General features: G+C 36.1%; 1 protein-coding gene across 1 annotated transcript in view; it reads left to right on the top strand.

Moving 5' to 3' along the window:
• Positions 1–13,425: 13,425 nt before the first annotated feature.
• Positions 13,426–16,625, top strand: part of LOC149186941 (ABC transporter G family member 28-like) — a 198,154-nt gene continuing 194,954 nt past the window's right edge. The window contains 3 exon segments of the mRNA XM_089409505.1: positions 13,426–13,505; positions 13,620–13,766; positions 14,087–14,121. Of these exon segments, the coding sequence (XP_089265631.1) occupies positions 13,426–13,505; positions 13,620–13,766; positions 14,087–14,121 (262 nt within the window).

Genomic DNA, 16,625 nt, shown 5'->3' with positions numbered 1-16,625 from the left:
GTAAAAAATATTTAGTGCATGGTCCCTCATAATTAGACACCGTGGCTAAATATTAGAGGGTTGGAAAAATTATTAATCCCTTCATAAGTCAATTAATTAATTTTTTTGGTATAATTAAATTAAATCCTAAGTCAGAAATTTAATTAATTTTGTGTCATAGGTAAAATTAAATTCTCCAATGGTGAATTTCGTGGGTTTTAAAGAAGTCAATTTTTGGAGGTCCCTCGCCAAGGGAATATTGAAGAAATCAAGAAATTTTGGACTCTTGGGCCTTGGTGGTTAAGTCAAAGTCAAAATTTTGAGGAAATTAACTCAAATAATTAATTTTGAGTTAATTAAAAATCAATTAAAAGAAAAATTCAAATTTTCCTCAAAAATTTAAATAATTTCAATGATGATGATTGAAGATTAATTAAATCTTTATGAATGGTCGAGATTAATTTGACAGGTATCAAGCCAACTAGCCGTTGGAAATGTTACATATAAATTAGAGGTCGGTGTTAGTCTGTCTTTTCATTCGATCTTTGAATCGTGTATTAAGCTCTCAAGCTCTCTTCTATACTTTTTTTGGAATAAATGCAAAACTCTTTGGGATTTCAACTTGCGGTAGTGTTCCTCTTCATGAATCTATGGTAATATTGTTTTAATTTTTGCTTAAGATTATGTGAAAATTATCAATCAATAACTCTCTTAGAATAATCTGAATACAGGTATCTTATTCAGTTTGTTGGATCTAGGGTAACATTTTTAATTTTGATTGAAGTAGCAGGTATCTCTATTTCTTTAGAATTTTATTGTTGTTCTATTTGGTTTGATGGTTGATCTAGTATTTGTAGAAGATCTCTCAGGTTTTCATTGAGTGTTTGGGGATAGTCCTCGGTTGGACCAACCAACTTTCAACATATATTTTCTGAAAAGCCTACCTCACTTAAGCTCCAGGATTTATCTAGCGATTTTTTTTTTTTTGGCAGGATGTTTTTGGGCTAGTAACTCTAAAATTTCTAAATTTATCTTTAAAATATTTTGTGCAAAATTTGATAGATCTGGCTAGGAAGAGCCTTAGATCTTCAGATTTGGGAGTGGAGTTGGACTTATACTTTTCCTATCTGATAGATCTGCAACCTTTGTGCATAGATCTGTAATTTTTTTGTATAAATCTGAAGTTTTTCTAGCTTGGGTTTTGGGGTTTTTATTCATTTTTGTATATTTGGGATTTGGGTATTTTTTGGTTTTTGTTTTGCAGGTGCGGATCTAAAGGAAAAATTTAATTTGAAGCCAGATCTAGACCCTGGAGGGCAAGATCTGGCCTCAATACCATTTTGCAGGGACATTATTCAAAATTATTTTCAGTCCGAGGGTTTCAAATTCAGATTTGAGGTTTTTCTGAGAGCAAATTTTAAAGCAGAAATATATCGGTTTGAAATTTGTTTTAAGGTTCTTGGGCTACAGTTTGCTACCTTGAAGCATTTTAAAATTTCGCTGCTCCCTCTGTTTGTGTTTTCCTTTCTTTTCTTCTTGAAATTGCTCCTCTTTTTTTGTTGCCAAATTGCAGCCCTCTCTAGCTGCATTTTTCTTCTTCCGTTGCATTTTCTTCTGTTGCGTTTTTCCTATATTCTTCCTTGCTCCCTCTCTTCTGCATTTCTTCCCCTCTCTGTTCGAGTTCCCTAGACTCTCCTTCCCTTGTTTCTCATAATTTCTCCGCGTTCGGCCTTTTTCTTTTTGCCAGCTACCATCCGCATTCCCTTTCTCCTTTTCTTGCGTGAGCTCCAGCTCCATTCCCTCGCTGCTCGAGCCTGCAATCGCATCTCTCTTCCGTTTCTCTCCATCGCTTGTTTGGCCATCGGGTCTCCCTCCACCTGCAGACCTGCGTAAAGACTCCTTCCAATCGCTGCTCCTTTGACCTACAAACTCCTCTTCTGCGTCTCCTTCATCCGCCGCTTTTAGCTGCATACAAACATTTGACTTACCTTTCCGATTTCCCTTTTCATTCTTTATTTTAGTTCTTTTGTGTTGTTAGGGTTAAAGTCACATAGTTATAAAACACAAAAAGAATTTTTTTAATTGAGCTTGCTTTTCATTTTTTAATTTTTGTTTTGATTTTGTTTAAAACAAAAGAAAGCTTTAATTTTTTTTTTTTTTCATTTGTGTTTTTTAACGTTTAAAAAAAATAATTAAATCTAAAAGAAGGCTTTAATATTTCAAATTAAAATTTTTATGTGGCCTTTGGCCCATTAAAAATTTAATTAATTAAGCCTTTTAATTTTTACATTCGTCACATTAAATTTGCTGAAGGAATAATTAATTTTTTTTTATCTAAAGTTCCTTCTTGGTTTTTTTGTGTTAGGGGTGTTGACCTCTACTGGTCAACTACCCATGCAGTACACCCCCCTTTTTCTTTGCAAAAAGGGGCAGCGCCTGACCAGCGTGTCTGTGCCATCCTGCAGTCATCAGCAGCTTAATCATTTTGATTGTAAACCCAGTCTGCATGTATGAATTGTAAATAATCTTAGCAGACATGAGTCGTGTATGTGAATTGCCTAGGTGGACCTAACTTTCTAGTGGTAATCTACGTCCCGGAAGGTTTTTCGTCTCACCGATCCATGGATCGGCAGAGTTTTCCTTCAAACCTGACCCCAAAGCCGGGATGGATTTTATCATTAGAATTTTAGGAGAATCTTAGTGTTTTGATCTGCTAGATTATAAGTGTGTCGCAGAGCTGGGTGATTTGTGAGGGTCTGTATTAAGTGGGTTTATCCCCTTGAGATGTAAATTGTAAAAGTCATGATGTAATGTGTCTTGAGGGTTGAAAAATGTTTTAAATCCCCTCGTGAGTCCTAAGTCCTAGGTCCTAGGTGATGTCTCCGAAGGCCTAGTTCGATGATCCATTTTAAAATGAATTAAAAAATTAAAAAATTAAAAAATAAAATAATAAAATAATAAAACAAATAAAAATTTAAAAAATGAAAAAATAATAAAAAAATTAAAAAATAGAGCAAAAACCCTAACTAATAAAATAATAATATTTTAAGTGAATGCATGGAAAATATTATTTTTTAATAAATCGACGGATGAGATCAAGAGATGTCTTGATCCTCATCAACGATCGAGATCATTTCAGCATGGATCACTCGAACTAGCCGTTGGAGTCATTTCCTTTAAGTAGGGTGCTAGGGGTCAGTTCAGATCATAAGATCTGTGAGTCTGATACTGAAGAAGCTCTCTTGTAAATCTGTTTCTGGTTAATAAAAGAAGACTTTGGGGTCCATATCTTGCTGGTGTTACTCTCTTAAAATACTGTGAGATTGTTTTAGTTTCTGCATATTTTATTTTTAGTCATTGATAATAGTTTTTTTAAGAGTATTGTGAGCACAGGTATCTTGTTCACTTGCTAGGGTTTGGGTGCTGTTAGGGTTTCTGAAGTAATGGCAGGTATCTCCATTACTCTCTGAGATCTAGCAGCATTTTTGCCCTCTTTACTGATGGTTGTTTTGAGCTGTGCAGAAAGCATTTTCTGAAGGAATTTTGTGGGCGTTCGAGGAAGTTCTCGGCTGAACCAGCCAACTCCCGCAAGCATTTTTTGCTGAGCCCAGTTGGATTTGATCCTGGGTCTATCATTTAGTTTTATTTTTCTGATCTGAATGAGAGATTTTCTGAAGTTTTTCACAGTGACAATCTGAAATTTCTGTTCTTTAAATATTTTCTGTGCTTATTGATGAATCTGGCTGCTAAGGGGCCAAATCTGTAAATTAATCAGCTGTCTTAGGGTTTCAGAATTTTCTGATCTAGGGTTTCAATTTTAATTTTGCTTAGGTCAGGTTTATTTAGGGTTTTGATTTTGGTTTTTATTATTTTTGGGTGATTTCAGGTGGCAGAAGCAAACACCAGATATCGATCTGAGGGCCAAGCCACGCAGACCTCCATCATTTAAAGTTGCAAACCATACGATCAAAGCCGTCTGAAAACGCAAGGCATCGAAGCTGTAAAGAGATTATTAGTTGTGTCCTTGCCTCCATTGTCTGAGCCGCAGAGTATCAGCATAAAGGCATACTGCAGATGGCGTGACTGCTAGACGGTAATCATACTTGGGTGTTGAATCCGTGAGCAGTTTTCCGTATGATCCACGCACCTGCAAATAAATGATACGGGCCAGATGATAAAGGAAAGTTCGCTGCGGCTAAGAGATCATTCAAACGTCAGTCAATCACTGTGCATTAATCCACGCAGCCAATCATCACTGTGGGTTATCTGCGTCTCTCAGGAGATCGATCCACAGGGTATCACTGGCTCAGAGGTTATATGTTCACATGTCTGCGTTTTTCATGGTAATAAATCGAACCAGCAGACAAGGGTTTTCAGCTCCAGCATTTATACCAAAGTTCTATCACGCGCCTCAGGGTTTCCACACATAATTCGTGCCCATTTCTCAACGACGGAACAGCTGAGGAACCAGGTAGCATATTACACAATCAATATCGTGGATGCGTTTTCGTATCAGTCCTGTGGTATAATATAAAAATCGATTCATGCATTAGTCCACCGTCGTTTTACGCACAGGTAACTTGTGTATATACCTGCGTATTTGTTTTTGGGTTTACGTTTAGGTTTGCGTCATGCGATAGGCTAGCGTAGATTTAGATTTCAATTTATTTTTTTTAGTTTCGTTTTATAGATTTTAAATAGATTTTTAATTAGGTTTTACATAGTTTCGTTTTATAGTTTTATGTTAGTTTTTTTTTAATTTTAACGTATTTGGATTTTAATTTCTTTTAAATAGTTTCATAAAAAATCAAAGAATAAAAATGTTAGTGTTTTAGGTTTTCGTTTGGTTAGATTTTGTTTTAATTTTTAGATTTTAAATTTTTTAATAATAAATCGTTTAGTTTTTTTTTTTTTTATATAGATTTTTATTATATGAAGATAAAAAATTAATTAAAAAAAAAAAAGATTTATTAGGCATAGTTTTATTTTTTATATAGTTTAGTGTTAGATTAATTTTTAGATTTTATTTTTTTAGCTTTTGTTTAAAAAAAAAAAAAAATTAAATTTTGAAAAAGTATAAAAATTTCGTGGAAAATTATTTTTGCCAGATTCAGTTGTTTTCAATTATTATCTTTCATGCTGAGATCTAAAATTTTCAAGTCGAGACACGAAATTGATATCTGGTTAATAATTTACGATTCTCGTGGTGGTTTTAAGCATTTATCTTTTCGAAGTTTTCAGTTGCTGGATATCGTTTTGGTCATGTGATTTAGCTGATGACAAATGATTGCTGGTCACGGTTTATTTTTCTATATCATTTAACAAGTAATCATTTTAATAACAATCTCTTAAGGCACTGGTCTGCTAAATTAATCAAATCCATCGAGTGCTTTTTATATTGTATCTCGTGTCTCCCAACCAACTGGTCGATAGTTGGTCTCATCATCTCACAGGGACTACCCCCCTTAGCCGCGGGAGACAGGCTTAAACGGAGGGACCGAGGATCAGAGTGACAGCCCCCGGTCTGAGGGTTGCCGTGTCAATCCGCGCGACAACATTTTTTGGCGCCGTTGCCGGGGACAGAGTTTTTCTGTTCCTGGAGTTTCATCGACATTCACCTTCTCATCTTTCTCATCTCTCATTTTGAGCTGGCAAATTCAACCTTTTGGGTTATCATTTGGATCTTTTATTGCCTTATTTTTCGCCATATCAGTAGCATCTCTTCGGTTTGTTTCTTGTTTGGGTGGCGACTCCACTTTCTCATTCTTCCCAGACAAGAAGCTTTCCTCATATCTGCTTGTGGTTACTTTTTGGATCCTAGAATCAGATTCATTGTTCAAGTGGCGAATCCACTTCTTTCATCTCTTAATTTTCTTGAGCAGAAATCTCTTTCTATCATCCATTTGATCCCTTATTGTTCATCATGGATTATTCATTTAAACCATGTCATTTTACTGATAATCTCCATGATCTTCCGAAAGAGGCCATTTCTAAATTATTTAAGTTCTCGGGTGGTGATTCGGTCGCTGTTAGAAAGCATTTAAACATGTTTACTTGTGTAATGATCATATATTGTAGACTTCCTCAGTATAATCATGAAGATTTCAAGATGCGTCTATTTGTCCATTCTTTAGAGGGTGATGCCTTGAATTGGTTTAATAATTTTCCTAATGATTTTTTCACTTCTTTACAAGACATTCTCAATGCTTTTAAAGATAGATATGATAGTCCAAACAGCTTGCCTTCTACCTCTAAAATTGTGCAAAAGAAAGAAAGTAATCTTATAAAAAATCCAGCTGTTGAAGAAAGTTTTCAAGATCAGAATGTGTCATCCACCGGAAATATCGCAGACCAAGTTCATGATAGTGAAAAATCAGGGACAAATGATAGTGAAAGGGAAGAACAAAAGCAAATTATACAAGATCTAATGATGCTGGTAAGAAATATGGAAAGCAATCAAACTAGTCTTATCAATGATGTTAAAACTTTATGCACCCACCTGGAAAAACGTAATAGGGAGTTGGAGGTCACACAAAATCAGCATGCTAAGGAAATTGAGGCCATGAAAACTAAATATGAAACAGAAATTAGAAGCATGCAAAGCAAGATGTCAGTCTTAGAAGAAAATATGGTGACCATGAAAGCTGATCATGATAGGGAAATTGATTCTATGCAAAACAAGTTATTAATTATGGATCATCAGTTGGCTGACATGCAAGCGAATCATAAAGAAGAAATAAATTTCATGCAACATTGCTTGATGGACATAAAGGAAAAGAATGATAAAGTAATAAAACACATGCAAGAACACCATGCCATACAAATCAGTGCTATAAGGGATGAATGCTCTAGTCAGATGGATGCCATTAGAATACAAGTTCAAAAGATTCAACAATGGTCAGATGATAAGAGAAACCAGGAGCCTTCTCATTTGCCGCAACAAGTTCCATCTTATTATGAGGAGGTCATTAGGTGGTTAATTGAAGGTGATCCAGATAAGCTAAAAAACGATAAAAATCAGATGCAAGACACAAAAAGACTTAGCATGCATGTCTTACACACTTCATCTGATAGATTCGAAACAGAAAGTTCCAGGTCATCAGTAATTCGACCTGCCAGAAAGAAAAAACGCAAGAGAAAGAAAATAAGAAGAAGATTTGACGCATCAGACGGTCGCGAGCAGCTTGATTTTCGGATAGGAAAGAGTCCTACCATATGCAAAATCGGACATGGCACATCCGACAAGCAGCCGACAGATTTGCCTGAAAGCAGGCAAATGCTCAGTATGCACTATATTGAACACATCTGATGCCGTAGGGCATCCTTTGTATCGTATTTCTAACCCTACTCCTTGTTTTTTCCGCATTTTTATTTCTACTTTAGATAATTAATAAATGAAGAGCTTTTATCTTTCCTGTGCTTAATGTATATGATGATTTTGGATGGACGCTACTTATTTTTGTGTTGTATAGATGCAGATTCTGGATTCTCACATTCCTGTAAGCAGCAACGTGTCCCCAAGTAGAGCCAGATGTTGACCTCTACTGGTCAACTACCCATGCAGTACACCCCCCTTTTTCTTTGCAAAAAGGGGCAGCACCTGACCAGCGTGTCCGTGCCATCCTGCAGTCATCAGCAGCTTAATCATTTTGATTGTAAACCCAGTCTGCATGTATGAATTGTAAATAATCTTAGTAGACATGAGTCGTGTATGTGAATTGCCTAGGTGGACCTAACTTTCTAGTGGTAATCTACGTCCCGGAAGGTTTTTCATCTCACCGATCCATGGATCAGCAAAGTTTTCCTTCAAACCTGACCCCAAAGCCGGGATGGATTTTATCCTTAGAATTTTAGGAGAATCTTAGTGTTTTGATCTGCTAGATTATAAGTGTGTCGCAGAGCTGGGTGATTTGTGAGGGTCTGTATTAAGTGGGTTTATCCCCTTGAGATGTAAATTGTAAAAGTCATGATGTAATGTGTCTTGAGGGTTGAAAAATGTTTTAAATCCCCTCGTGAGTCCTAAGTCCTAGGTCCTAGGTGATGTCTCCGAAGGCCTAGTTCGATGATCCATTTTAAAATGAATTAAAAAATTAAAAAAATAAATAATAAATAATAAAATAATAAAACAAATAAAAATTTAAAAAATTAAAAAATAATAAAAAAATTAAAAAATAGAGCAAAAACCCTAACTAACAAAATAATAATATTTTAAGTGAATGCATGGAAAATATTATTTTTTAATAAATCGACGGATGAGATCAAGAGATGCCTTGATCCTCATCAACGGTCGAGATCATTTCAGCATGGATCACTCGAACTAGCCGTTGGAGTCATTTCCTTCAAGTAGGGTGCTAGGGGTCAGTTCAGATCATAAGATCTGTGAGTCTGATACTGAAGAAGCTTTCTTGTAAATCTGTTTCTGGTTAATAAAAGAAGACTTTGGGGTCCATATCTTGCTGGTGTTACTCTCTTAAAATGCTGTGAGATTGTTTTAGTTTCTGCATATTTTATTTTCAGTCATTGATAATAGCTTTTTTAAGAGTATTGTGAGCACAGGTATCTTGTTCACTTGCTAGGGTTTGGGTGTTGTTAGGGTTTCTAAAGTAATGGCAGGTATCTCCATTACTCTCTGAGATCTAGCAGCATTTTTGCCCTCTTTACTGATGGTTGTTTTGAGCTGTGCAGAAAGCATTTTCTGAAGGAATTTTGTGGGCGTTCGAGGAAGTTCTCGGCTGAACCAACCAACTCCCGCAAGCATTTTTTGCTGAGCCCAGTTAAATTTGATCTTGGGTCTATCATTCAGTTTTATTTTTCTGATCTGCATGAGAGATTTTTTGAAGTTTTTCACAGTGACAATCTGAAATTTCTGTTCTTTAAATATTTTCTGTGCTTATTGATGAATCTGGCTGCTAAGGGGCCAAATTTGTAAATTAATCAGCGGTCTTAGGGTTTCAGAATTTTCTGATCTAGGGTTTCAATTTTAATTTTGCTTAGGTCAGGTTTATTTAGGGTTTTGATTTTGGTTTTTATTATTTTTGGGTGATTTCAGGTGGCAGAAGCAAACACCAGATATCGATCTGAGGGCCAAGCCAAGCAGACCTCCATCATTTAAAGTTGCAAACCATACGATCAAAGCCGTCTGAAAACGCAAGGCATCGAAGCTGTAAAGAGATTATTAGTTGTGTCCTTGCCTCCATTGTCTGAGCCGCAGTCTATCAGCATAAAGGCATACTGCAGATGGTGTGATTGTTAGACGGTAATCATACTTGGGTGTTGAATCCGTGAGCAGTTTTCCGTATGATCCACGCACCTGCAAATAAATGATACGGGCCAGATGATAAAGGAAAGTTCTCTGCGGCTAAGAGATCATTCAAACGTCAGTCAATCACTGTGCATTAATCCACGCAGCCAATCATCACTGTGGGTTATCTGCGTCTCTCAGGAGATCGATCCACAGGCTATCACTGGCTCAGAGGTTATATGTTCACATGTCTGCGTTTTTCATGGTAATAAATCGAACCAGCGGACAAGGGTTTTCAGCTCCAGCATTTATACCAAAGTTCTATCACGCGCCTCAGGGTTTCCACACATAATTCGTGCCCATTTCTCAACGACGGAACAGCTGAGGAACCAGGTAGCATATTACACAATCAATATTGTGGATGCGTTTTTGTATCAGTCCTGTGGTATAATATAAAAATCGATTCATGCATTAGTCCGCCGTCGAAAAATCTGCTATACCCGAAATCTGCAGGTGATCTCTTTCACGTTTTATGCACAGGTAACTTGTGTATATACCTGCGTATTTGTTTTTGGGTTTACGTTTAGGTTTGCGTCATGCGATAGGCTAGCGTAGATTTAGATTTCAATTTATTTTTTTTAGTTTCGTTTTATAGATTTTAAATAGATTTTTAATTAGGTTTTACATAGTTTCGTTTTATAGTTTTTATGTTAGTTTTAACGTATTTGGATTTTAATTCCTTTTAAATAGTTTCATAAAAATCAAAGAATAAAAATGTTAGTGTTTTAGGTTTTCGTTTGGTTAGATTTTGTTTTAATTTTTAGATTTTAAATTTTTTAATAATAAATCGTTTAGTTTTTTTTTTTTTTTTTATAGATTTTTATTATATGAAGATAAAAAATTAATTTAAAAAAAAAAAAGATTTATTAGGCATAGTTTTATTTTTTATATAGTTTAGTGTTAGATTAATTTTTAGATTTTATTTTTTTAGCTTTTGTTTTAAAAAAAAAAAAAAAATTTAAAATTTTGAAAAAGTATAAAAATTTCGTGGAAAATTATTTTTGCCAGATTCAGTTGTTTTCAATTATTATCTTTCATGCTGAGATCTAAAATTTTCAAGTCGAGACACGAAATTGATATCTGGTTGATAATTTACGAGTCTCGTGGTGGTTTTAAGCATTTATCTTTTCGAAGTTTTCAGTTGCTGGATATCGTTTTGGTCATGTGATTTAGCTGATGACAAATGATTGGTGGTCACGGTTTATTTTTCTATATCATTTAACAAGTAATCATTTTAATAACAATCTCTTAAGGCACTGGTCTGCTGAATTAATCAAATCCATCGAGTGCTTTTTATATTGTATCTCGTGTCTCCCAACCAACTGGTCGATAGTTGGTCTCATCATCTCACAGGGACTACCCCCCTTAGCCGCGGGAGACAGGCTTAAACGGAGGGACCGGGGATCAGAGTGACAGCCCCCAGTCTGAGGGTTGCCGTGTCAATCCGCGCGACAACAAGGGGCTTCAAATTTTTTTAAAGGGAAAATTTTCTGGTGTTTTAAGATTTTGAATTTCTCTATTGTCAAGACACACACACACACACACACACACACACACACACACACATATATATATTTATTTATTTATCTCTAATGTTTGACTATAGGAAAGCAAGAAATTTTCTGGATTGGGGTCACTTAAGAAAAATCATTTTAATTCTGGAATTGTTTGAGGTGTTTAGCATTTGAATTTCATGGTTCTTCATGGTATTTAATTTCGAAATTTAATTGCTGAAGTCTTTTTGCATGCTAAGTGTGTTTTTTATGCTTGACATCTACTGAGATTGCTCGCCATTTAATTAATTTTAAGCGTGGTTTAATTAGTTGAATTATTGGATATTTATTACATATTAATGTTTTACGAGTTTTTCAAGTAATTATTAAGTACTCTTTCATGGAATTGTGGTAAATTGCATATCTTTTGTGTCCTAGATTGAGAGGTTGAGCATCTATATAATTGGCATTGATATTAAATTGTGAAGAAGCTTTTGTTCTCTTTGAGCTATAATCGCATTAAAAGGTGATAAGCTTGTGGTTTAATTGGGCATTATATTGTGATATTGTTGTGAAGTTCATCTTTGAGTTTTTGTCTAGTGAGGTGAATATTTATTTGTGCGATTAAAGGTTTTTTTTGGCTTATAACTTTGAAGTAGATCGTAGCATAAGCGCATTCAATGCTTGAATCTAACTTCATCTCATCTTCTAATCATCTCGTGCATTTGCATATTAAGTTAGTTTTGCATAATTAAAATTTACTTCCAAGCATAAGCTTGGTCGATAGAACGATAGGTACCCATCCATCTTTGCTTGAGAAGCTTGCTTTTAATAGTACTTAAAACGGTGACCTTGCAGTCGTCAGAGCCACAACTCTCTGCAGCGCCGGAGGCACCGGGTATGTTAGATTTTCAGGAGAGATATCGTTAATCAGACCTTATCTTCTCTCTGCCAATTACTACGAAATCAAGCTCAATATAGAAAGGATCAAGGGGTTAAAACTTCGATAGGCATTTAACTAAAATTTACCAAGATTCCTGCATCTCACATTAGCTTTAGGATCTGCACTCCATATAAGATAGTTATTCATTCAAGCAACAGTTGCAAATCAATTACTTGGTCCTAAATTTCCTAGCAAGATAATTGACTCCATAAGGCACTGGTATCAATTGCTTAAATCTAATCGAATCCTATAAGTCTTGCTACATATAAAACGAGTACTTGGTCGATTCACTATGTCTCCCGAACTAGTTGGTTCCAAACTAATTCTCCTTCATTCCATTTTCGTAGGGTCTACCACCCTTAGCCTGCTGTTTGGAGACAACTTAAACAAAGAGATTGGGGATCAGGGTGACAACCCCCGATTTTAGCCGTTGTCGTGGTGCCTAGACATTCTGTGTGACAACAGGACCACTTTGCATTGGAAATTGTATACTGCCTTGGGAAATGTGAAAGATGTAAAAAATGAGACTACCATGCATGAGAGCTGTCTGAGGAATACTGCACCAAAGTGAAGGCCACGTACAGAGTTTATAAAAGCTAACCATGTGGTAGAGACAATGGTGCACATTGGCGTGGGCCGGACTAGCCCATACACTGGTGATCACCCTTACAAAAGCAAGTTCGCATAAAACTATGAGTCTTCAAATAAGATCACTTAAGGCTTTCCAATCTTGTATAGGACGAGAGGCACCTGAAGTGAACTACAAGGGACCAGCTGTGGTTCGACCAAGACAACAAGATATAGACACCTAGAACAAGACACAAGCTTGGGACACCTCATACAAAACCTCACATGGTTGTTACAATGCTTTTTGACTTGTGACGTTGGGCTTTCAATGGCGGTGATAAAATGCTGCCAAATTTTGTATGTACCCCTGTTGACTTGAGTGGTAATAGGAATCACATTGGTTCAAGAGTTCAGGAACTCAGGATTTAGAGAGTTGCATTGGTTCATGACTTTGAGAATTCTCGGAGTTTGGGGAATTTGGGAATACTACCCTTGTGAGGTTGATGAGACAACTTGATGAAGTCCCTGCATGATTTTGAACTGTGGAGTGAAGTTACTAAAGTATAATTTTTCATTCTGTTTTTGTTGCAATTCTTGATATTGTATTGTTAAGAGGGATTATTGGAGTACAATGCCACAACAGTGTTTATCTGCTAATGTAAAAGTCATGTTCATATAGTGACTAATTAATTGAGAAATAGATATCAGTAAATAAGGTAGTTTAGGTTGTACTAGGAGCACAACTACCTAGTAAATGACATAGAAAGGGATCAACCCCATTATATCAAATGACTTCATTATAGTAAAAGCATATGTTTTAAATGATTTTTTTTTTCTAATTATATCTGCATCTTTCCTGTGTGCTTAAAAGCATAACAAGTTTGATTTCTTTTTATCACCTATCAAATCGTCTTTGGTTAACTAGTTCATGTTTGCTGCTTCCATTGAGCAGAGGTCAGGTCATGCAAAGAAACAAATAGGCAGATTGCTTTTTTCCTGCCAATATATTTGGAGGGTCTTAATTTTTTGATAGACTGCTTTTCTTCATTTAAGAGAATTTCCTGTTATACCATGAAATTGTAGTTTGAATGTTTTTTGAAGAATTGAGATTGTTTTTTTTTTCACTAATAGTGATTGTGCATATGGTTTTGAGGAAAGCATGTCCATTAGGTGCTTACTGTCCAAAAGGCAAGCTTAATATTTCAACTGGCTTATGTGACCCGTAAGTTGAGATCCTCCAGTGGTCACTATTTTTTATCTCTATTGTCAATTCTTAATATGACAAATTTGAAATTTCTGGTAACTTCTAACTTTGCAAATCTTAATGTGTTGGAAGATATGGCTACCAATTGCCACCTGGAAAAGACAATCACACCTGTGGAGGGGCAGATCTATGGGTCGGTGTCGGGAACAAAAATAATGTGTTCTGCTCAGCTGGATTTTACTGTTCAACTACTACTCAACAATTAGCTTGTAGTAGTGGGTACTGTTTTTTTTTCTTTTGGCTTGATATATCTTATTATATACCAACTGAATATTCATTGAATACATACTCAAAAGGAATGGAAAGGATGGTTTTTTGTGGCCTAGAGCATATAGCTGATTTCTTAGATACATAGTTTCCAGGTCCAGTAAGTTCTTCTGTGCAATATACATAGTTTCCAGGTCCAGTAAGTTCTTCTGTGCAATGTTTTACTTCACGGAAATGTTTTATCGATGGTATCCTAGTGTTAGTTCAGCGAAGGAAATAATTTTTCTGTATGAGATTCTGATGAATGCCAGCATTGTGTTTGATTTATGCAGACATTATTGCAGACTAGGCTCTACTTCAGAGAAAAGTAAGTGAACTGTAGATTCATAAAGCAAGGGAGATCCTTCCAATTATCTTACAGTAGACATGTTTTATATCTATATTTGTACAACTATTTTTGTAATTAGTTATGCAATCCATTCTAATTCTTCAGGGCCAATGTTAGGCTTTCCACATTTTGGAATCCAACATTTCCCGTCTACTCTATGACTATCACCCTAGTACAAAGGATACACCTTCTTCCATTATTTTCCCATTTCTGAAATTCATTTTGGCATTTCATAAATCAGTATTTTGGTAGGTGTTGGATTTCTTGTTGGCCTTTGTCTTCTCTTCCTCCTAGAGCAATCGCGACTATGTTGCAAATATTGCAATAATATCACCAATATCACAATATATTGGGAGATTTCCAAAGCAGCAATATTATCACCTTACTATATTGCAATATTTTTCAAATTTGGAAAATGTTGCAATATCTTGAAAATATCACAATATATCAGGAGACAATTGAAAATATTGGTTGATTCAGGACATTTTTATTTTTTTGGATGCTTTTCTTCATTTTGAAGAGGGAAACCAGGGGATTGAGAATGAAGGGGTTACTCACTATTACCTGTGCTCATAAAAGGGCTAGAGGGAGGGGGTTTCTTTTAGATGTTTACAAAGTTGAAAAAAAAATGAATACTTCTGTATTTTTTAAAGTTTGTTGATATTTGCCTTGATGTTTGCTATAAGTTTCTTTCCAGACCCTCGATGATATATTTGTTGAAATCATATCCAACATTGTTCCACACTTTTGTTCTTGAACATTCAACTGTGTATGTAACTAGGAAACCAATCAGTGAAATCTTATTTATAAATGCATACAATAAAAATCTGGTTAATGAGCATGTTATGGCAATATCTGTTTTAGGACAATATATTTAGACCTTAGAAAATTGGATTCCTTACATTTTCCCTACTGCTGGATTCTAGATGTCATGGCATTTTAACCCTTTTGTTGAATATTCTCTTTCAGCTCTAGAGTGAGTACTTTCTTATTTCCTAGATAACATAGTTACAATGGAAACACATGCCTTGTTGTAGGAGCAAACAACAAGTTGTGACATCAAATTTTATTTAATGTACTTTTATCTTATGAATGAATCTTAGTAATAGAATTAGTGATGTGAAGTCTTAATTAGTGTAGTAGAGAAGCACCCCCAAATGATGTAAAGTCCCAAGCATCAAGGGGTTGGTTTCGTGCTGTTGGAAAATCAAAGCAGTTATATTAGGGTTTGATTCTCTTTTCATGATAATTACTTGTGAGTGTGTTGGCTTTTTTTACTTCTTTATTATCTTATCTTTCATCAAGCAATTACCATATTATGTGTGTACGAAGATCACAAAACAAGAGACACAAGATATAGGCACTATGCCAGGGAAAAACCCCCCTCGAGGGGAAAATAATCAATTTGACATGACTCCATGCCCAATGCATTTGTCTTCCTTCCTGCCAGCAAACCTTTAAAACTTATACCCAATTGAGCAACATACCTAGCCTAATATCCAAGTGATTGAACATTTTAGACAGAGAGAGCCCTCTTTGAAGTTGGAAGGGCTAAATTCCAACTTCCAAGTGGTTTGTGGTTACTGTTACCACTCAAACCAACAGGGGACCTAACAGGGGTTCCTAAGAGGGAAACTGTTAGGTTAAGGGAAATGGTGGAGGCTTAGCCCACTGTCACCACAACTAAGTCTCCCTGCTCTTTACGGACTTTCACCGATGGTAGGAGTCTCGATAGTGTAGGGATCACTCGTAAAGTACATGCCAAGGGATAGGTGGAAGGTGACCCTAGAAACCCTTTCCCAAGGATAGAGTGAGGAATTAGCTTGCTTGCTCTTTAAGCAAGGGACTTGGTTCTCTAGGGGTAAGGGGCAAGGATTGGAGGGTTGAGGGAGAAGGAATAGGCTTATAGACGAGGTTATCAATCCCTATAATCCTTAGGAAACTTGGATTCCCAAATAGTACTTGACAAATAATCTTTATTGAGAAGTGGGACCACACAAGGCCAAGTGAACCCAGCCCAGGCTCAGGGATGGAATGCAACAACCAATGATGTTCCTATCCTGGACAAGGTGAAGGGAAAGGACCAAACAAGAATATTTACTTCAAAATGTTGAATTGATCCTGTTGAGGTCTAGCCTTGGGGATGCCTAGGAAAATTCAATCCTAGAGCTAGGGCTTGGGATTCCCGAAGATTCCACCATTAGAATTGCCTCAAATTTGGAGAAGAGGGAGGGGACCAACTAGCGCAGTAGCCTATAGGCGATCGAAGTTTTTCCTTGGGTCGATTCCGGGGAAATTGATGCCCTAGGTGACCTTTGAGGGCTAGACCTAGGAAAAGTGGTAAAAGGTGAAAAAGGTGAAGGAGATGACCTGTCTTTTTAGGGATCAATGCCTAATTCACTTGGGAATATGGAGTCAAGGATGATGATGAGTAAGAACTTGGTTTCTTGATCAAGGAGGCCCGAAAAGTCAGCTTCATCCAA

This window comes from Pinus tabuliformis, chromosome 3_1 (assembly GCF_031772625.1).
Source record: "Pinus tabuliformis cultivar Carrire ecotype Pingquan chromosome 3_1, CPIR1, whole genome shotgun sequence".
Lineage (NCBI taxonomy): Eukaryota > Viridiplantae > Streptophyta > Pinopsida > Pinales > Pinaceae > Pinus > Pinus tabuliformis.
Note: the sequence above shows the minus strand (reverse complement) of the source record. Positions and strands in the feature narration are given on the sequence as shown.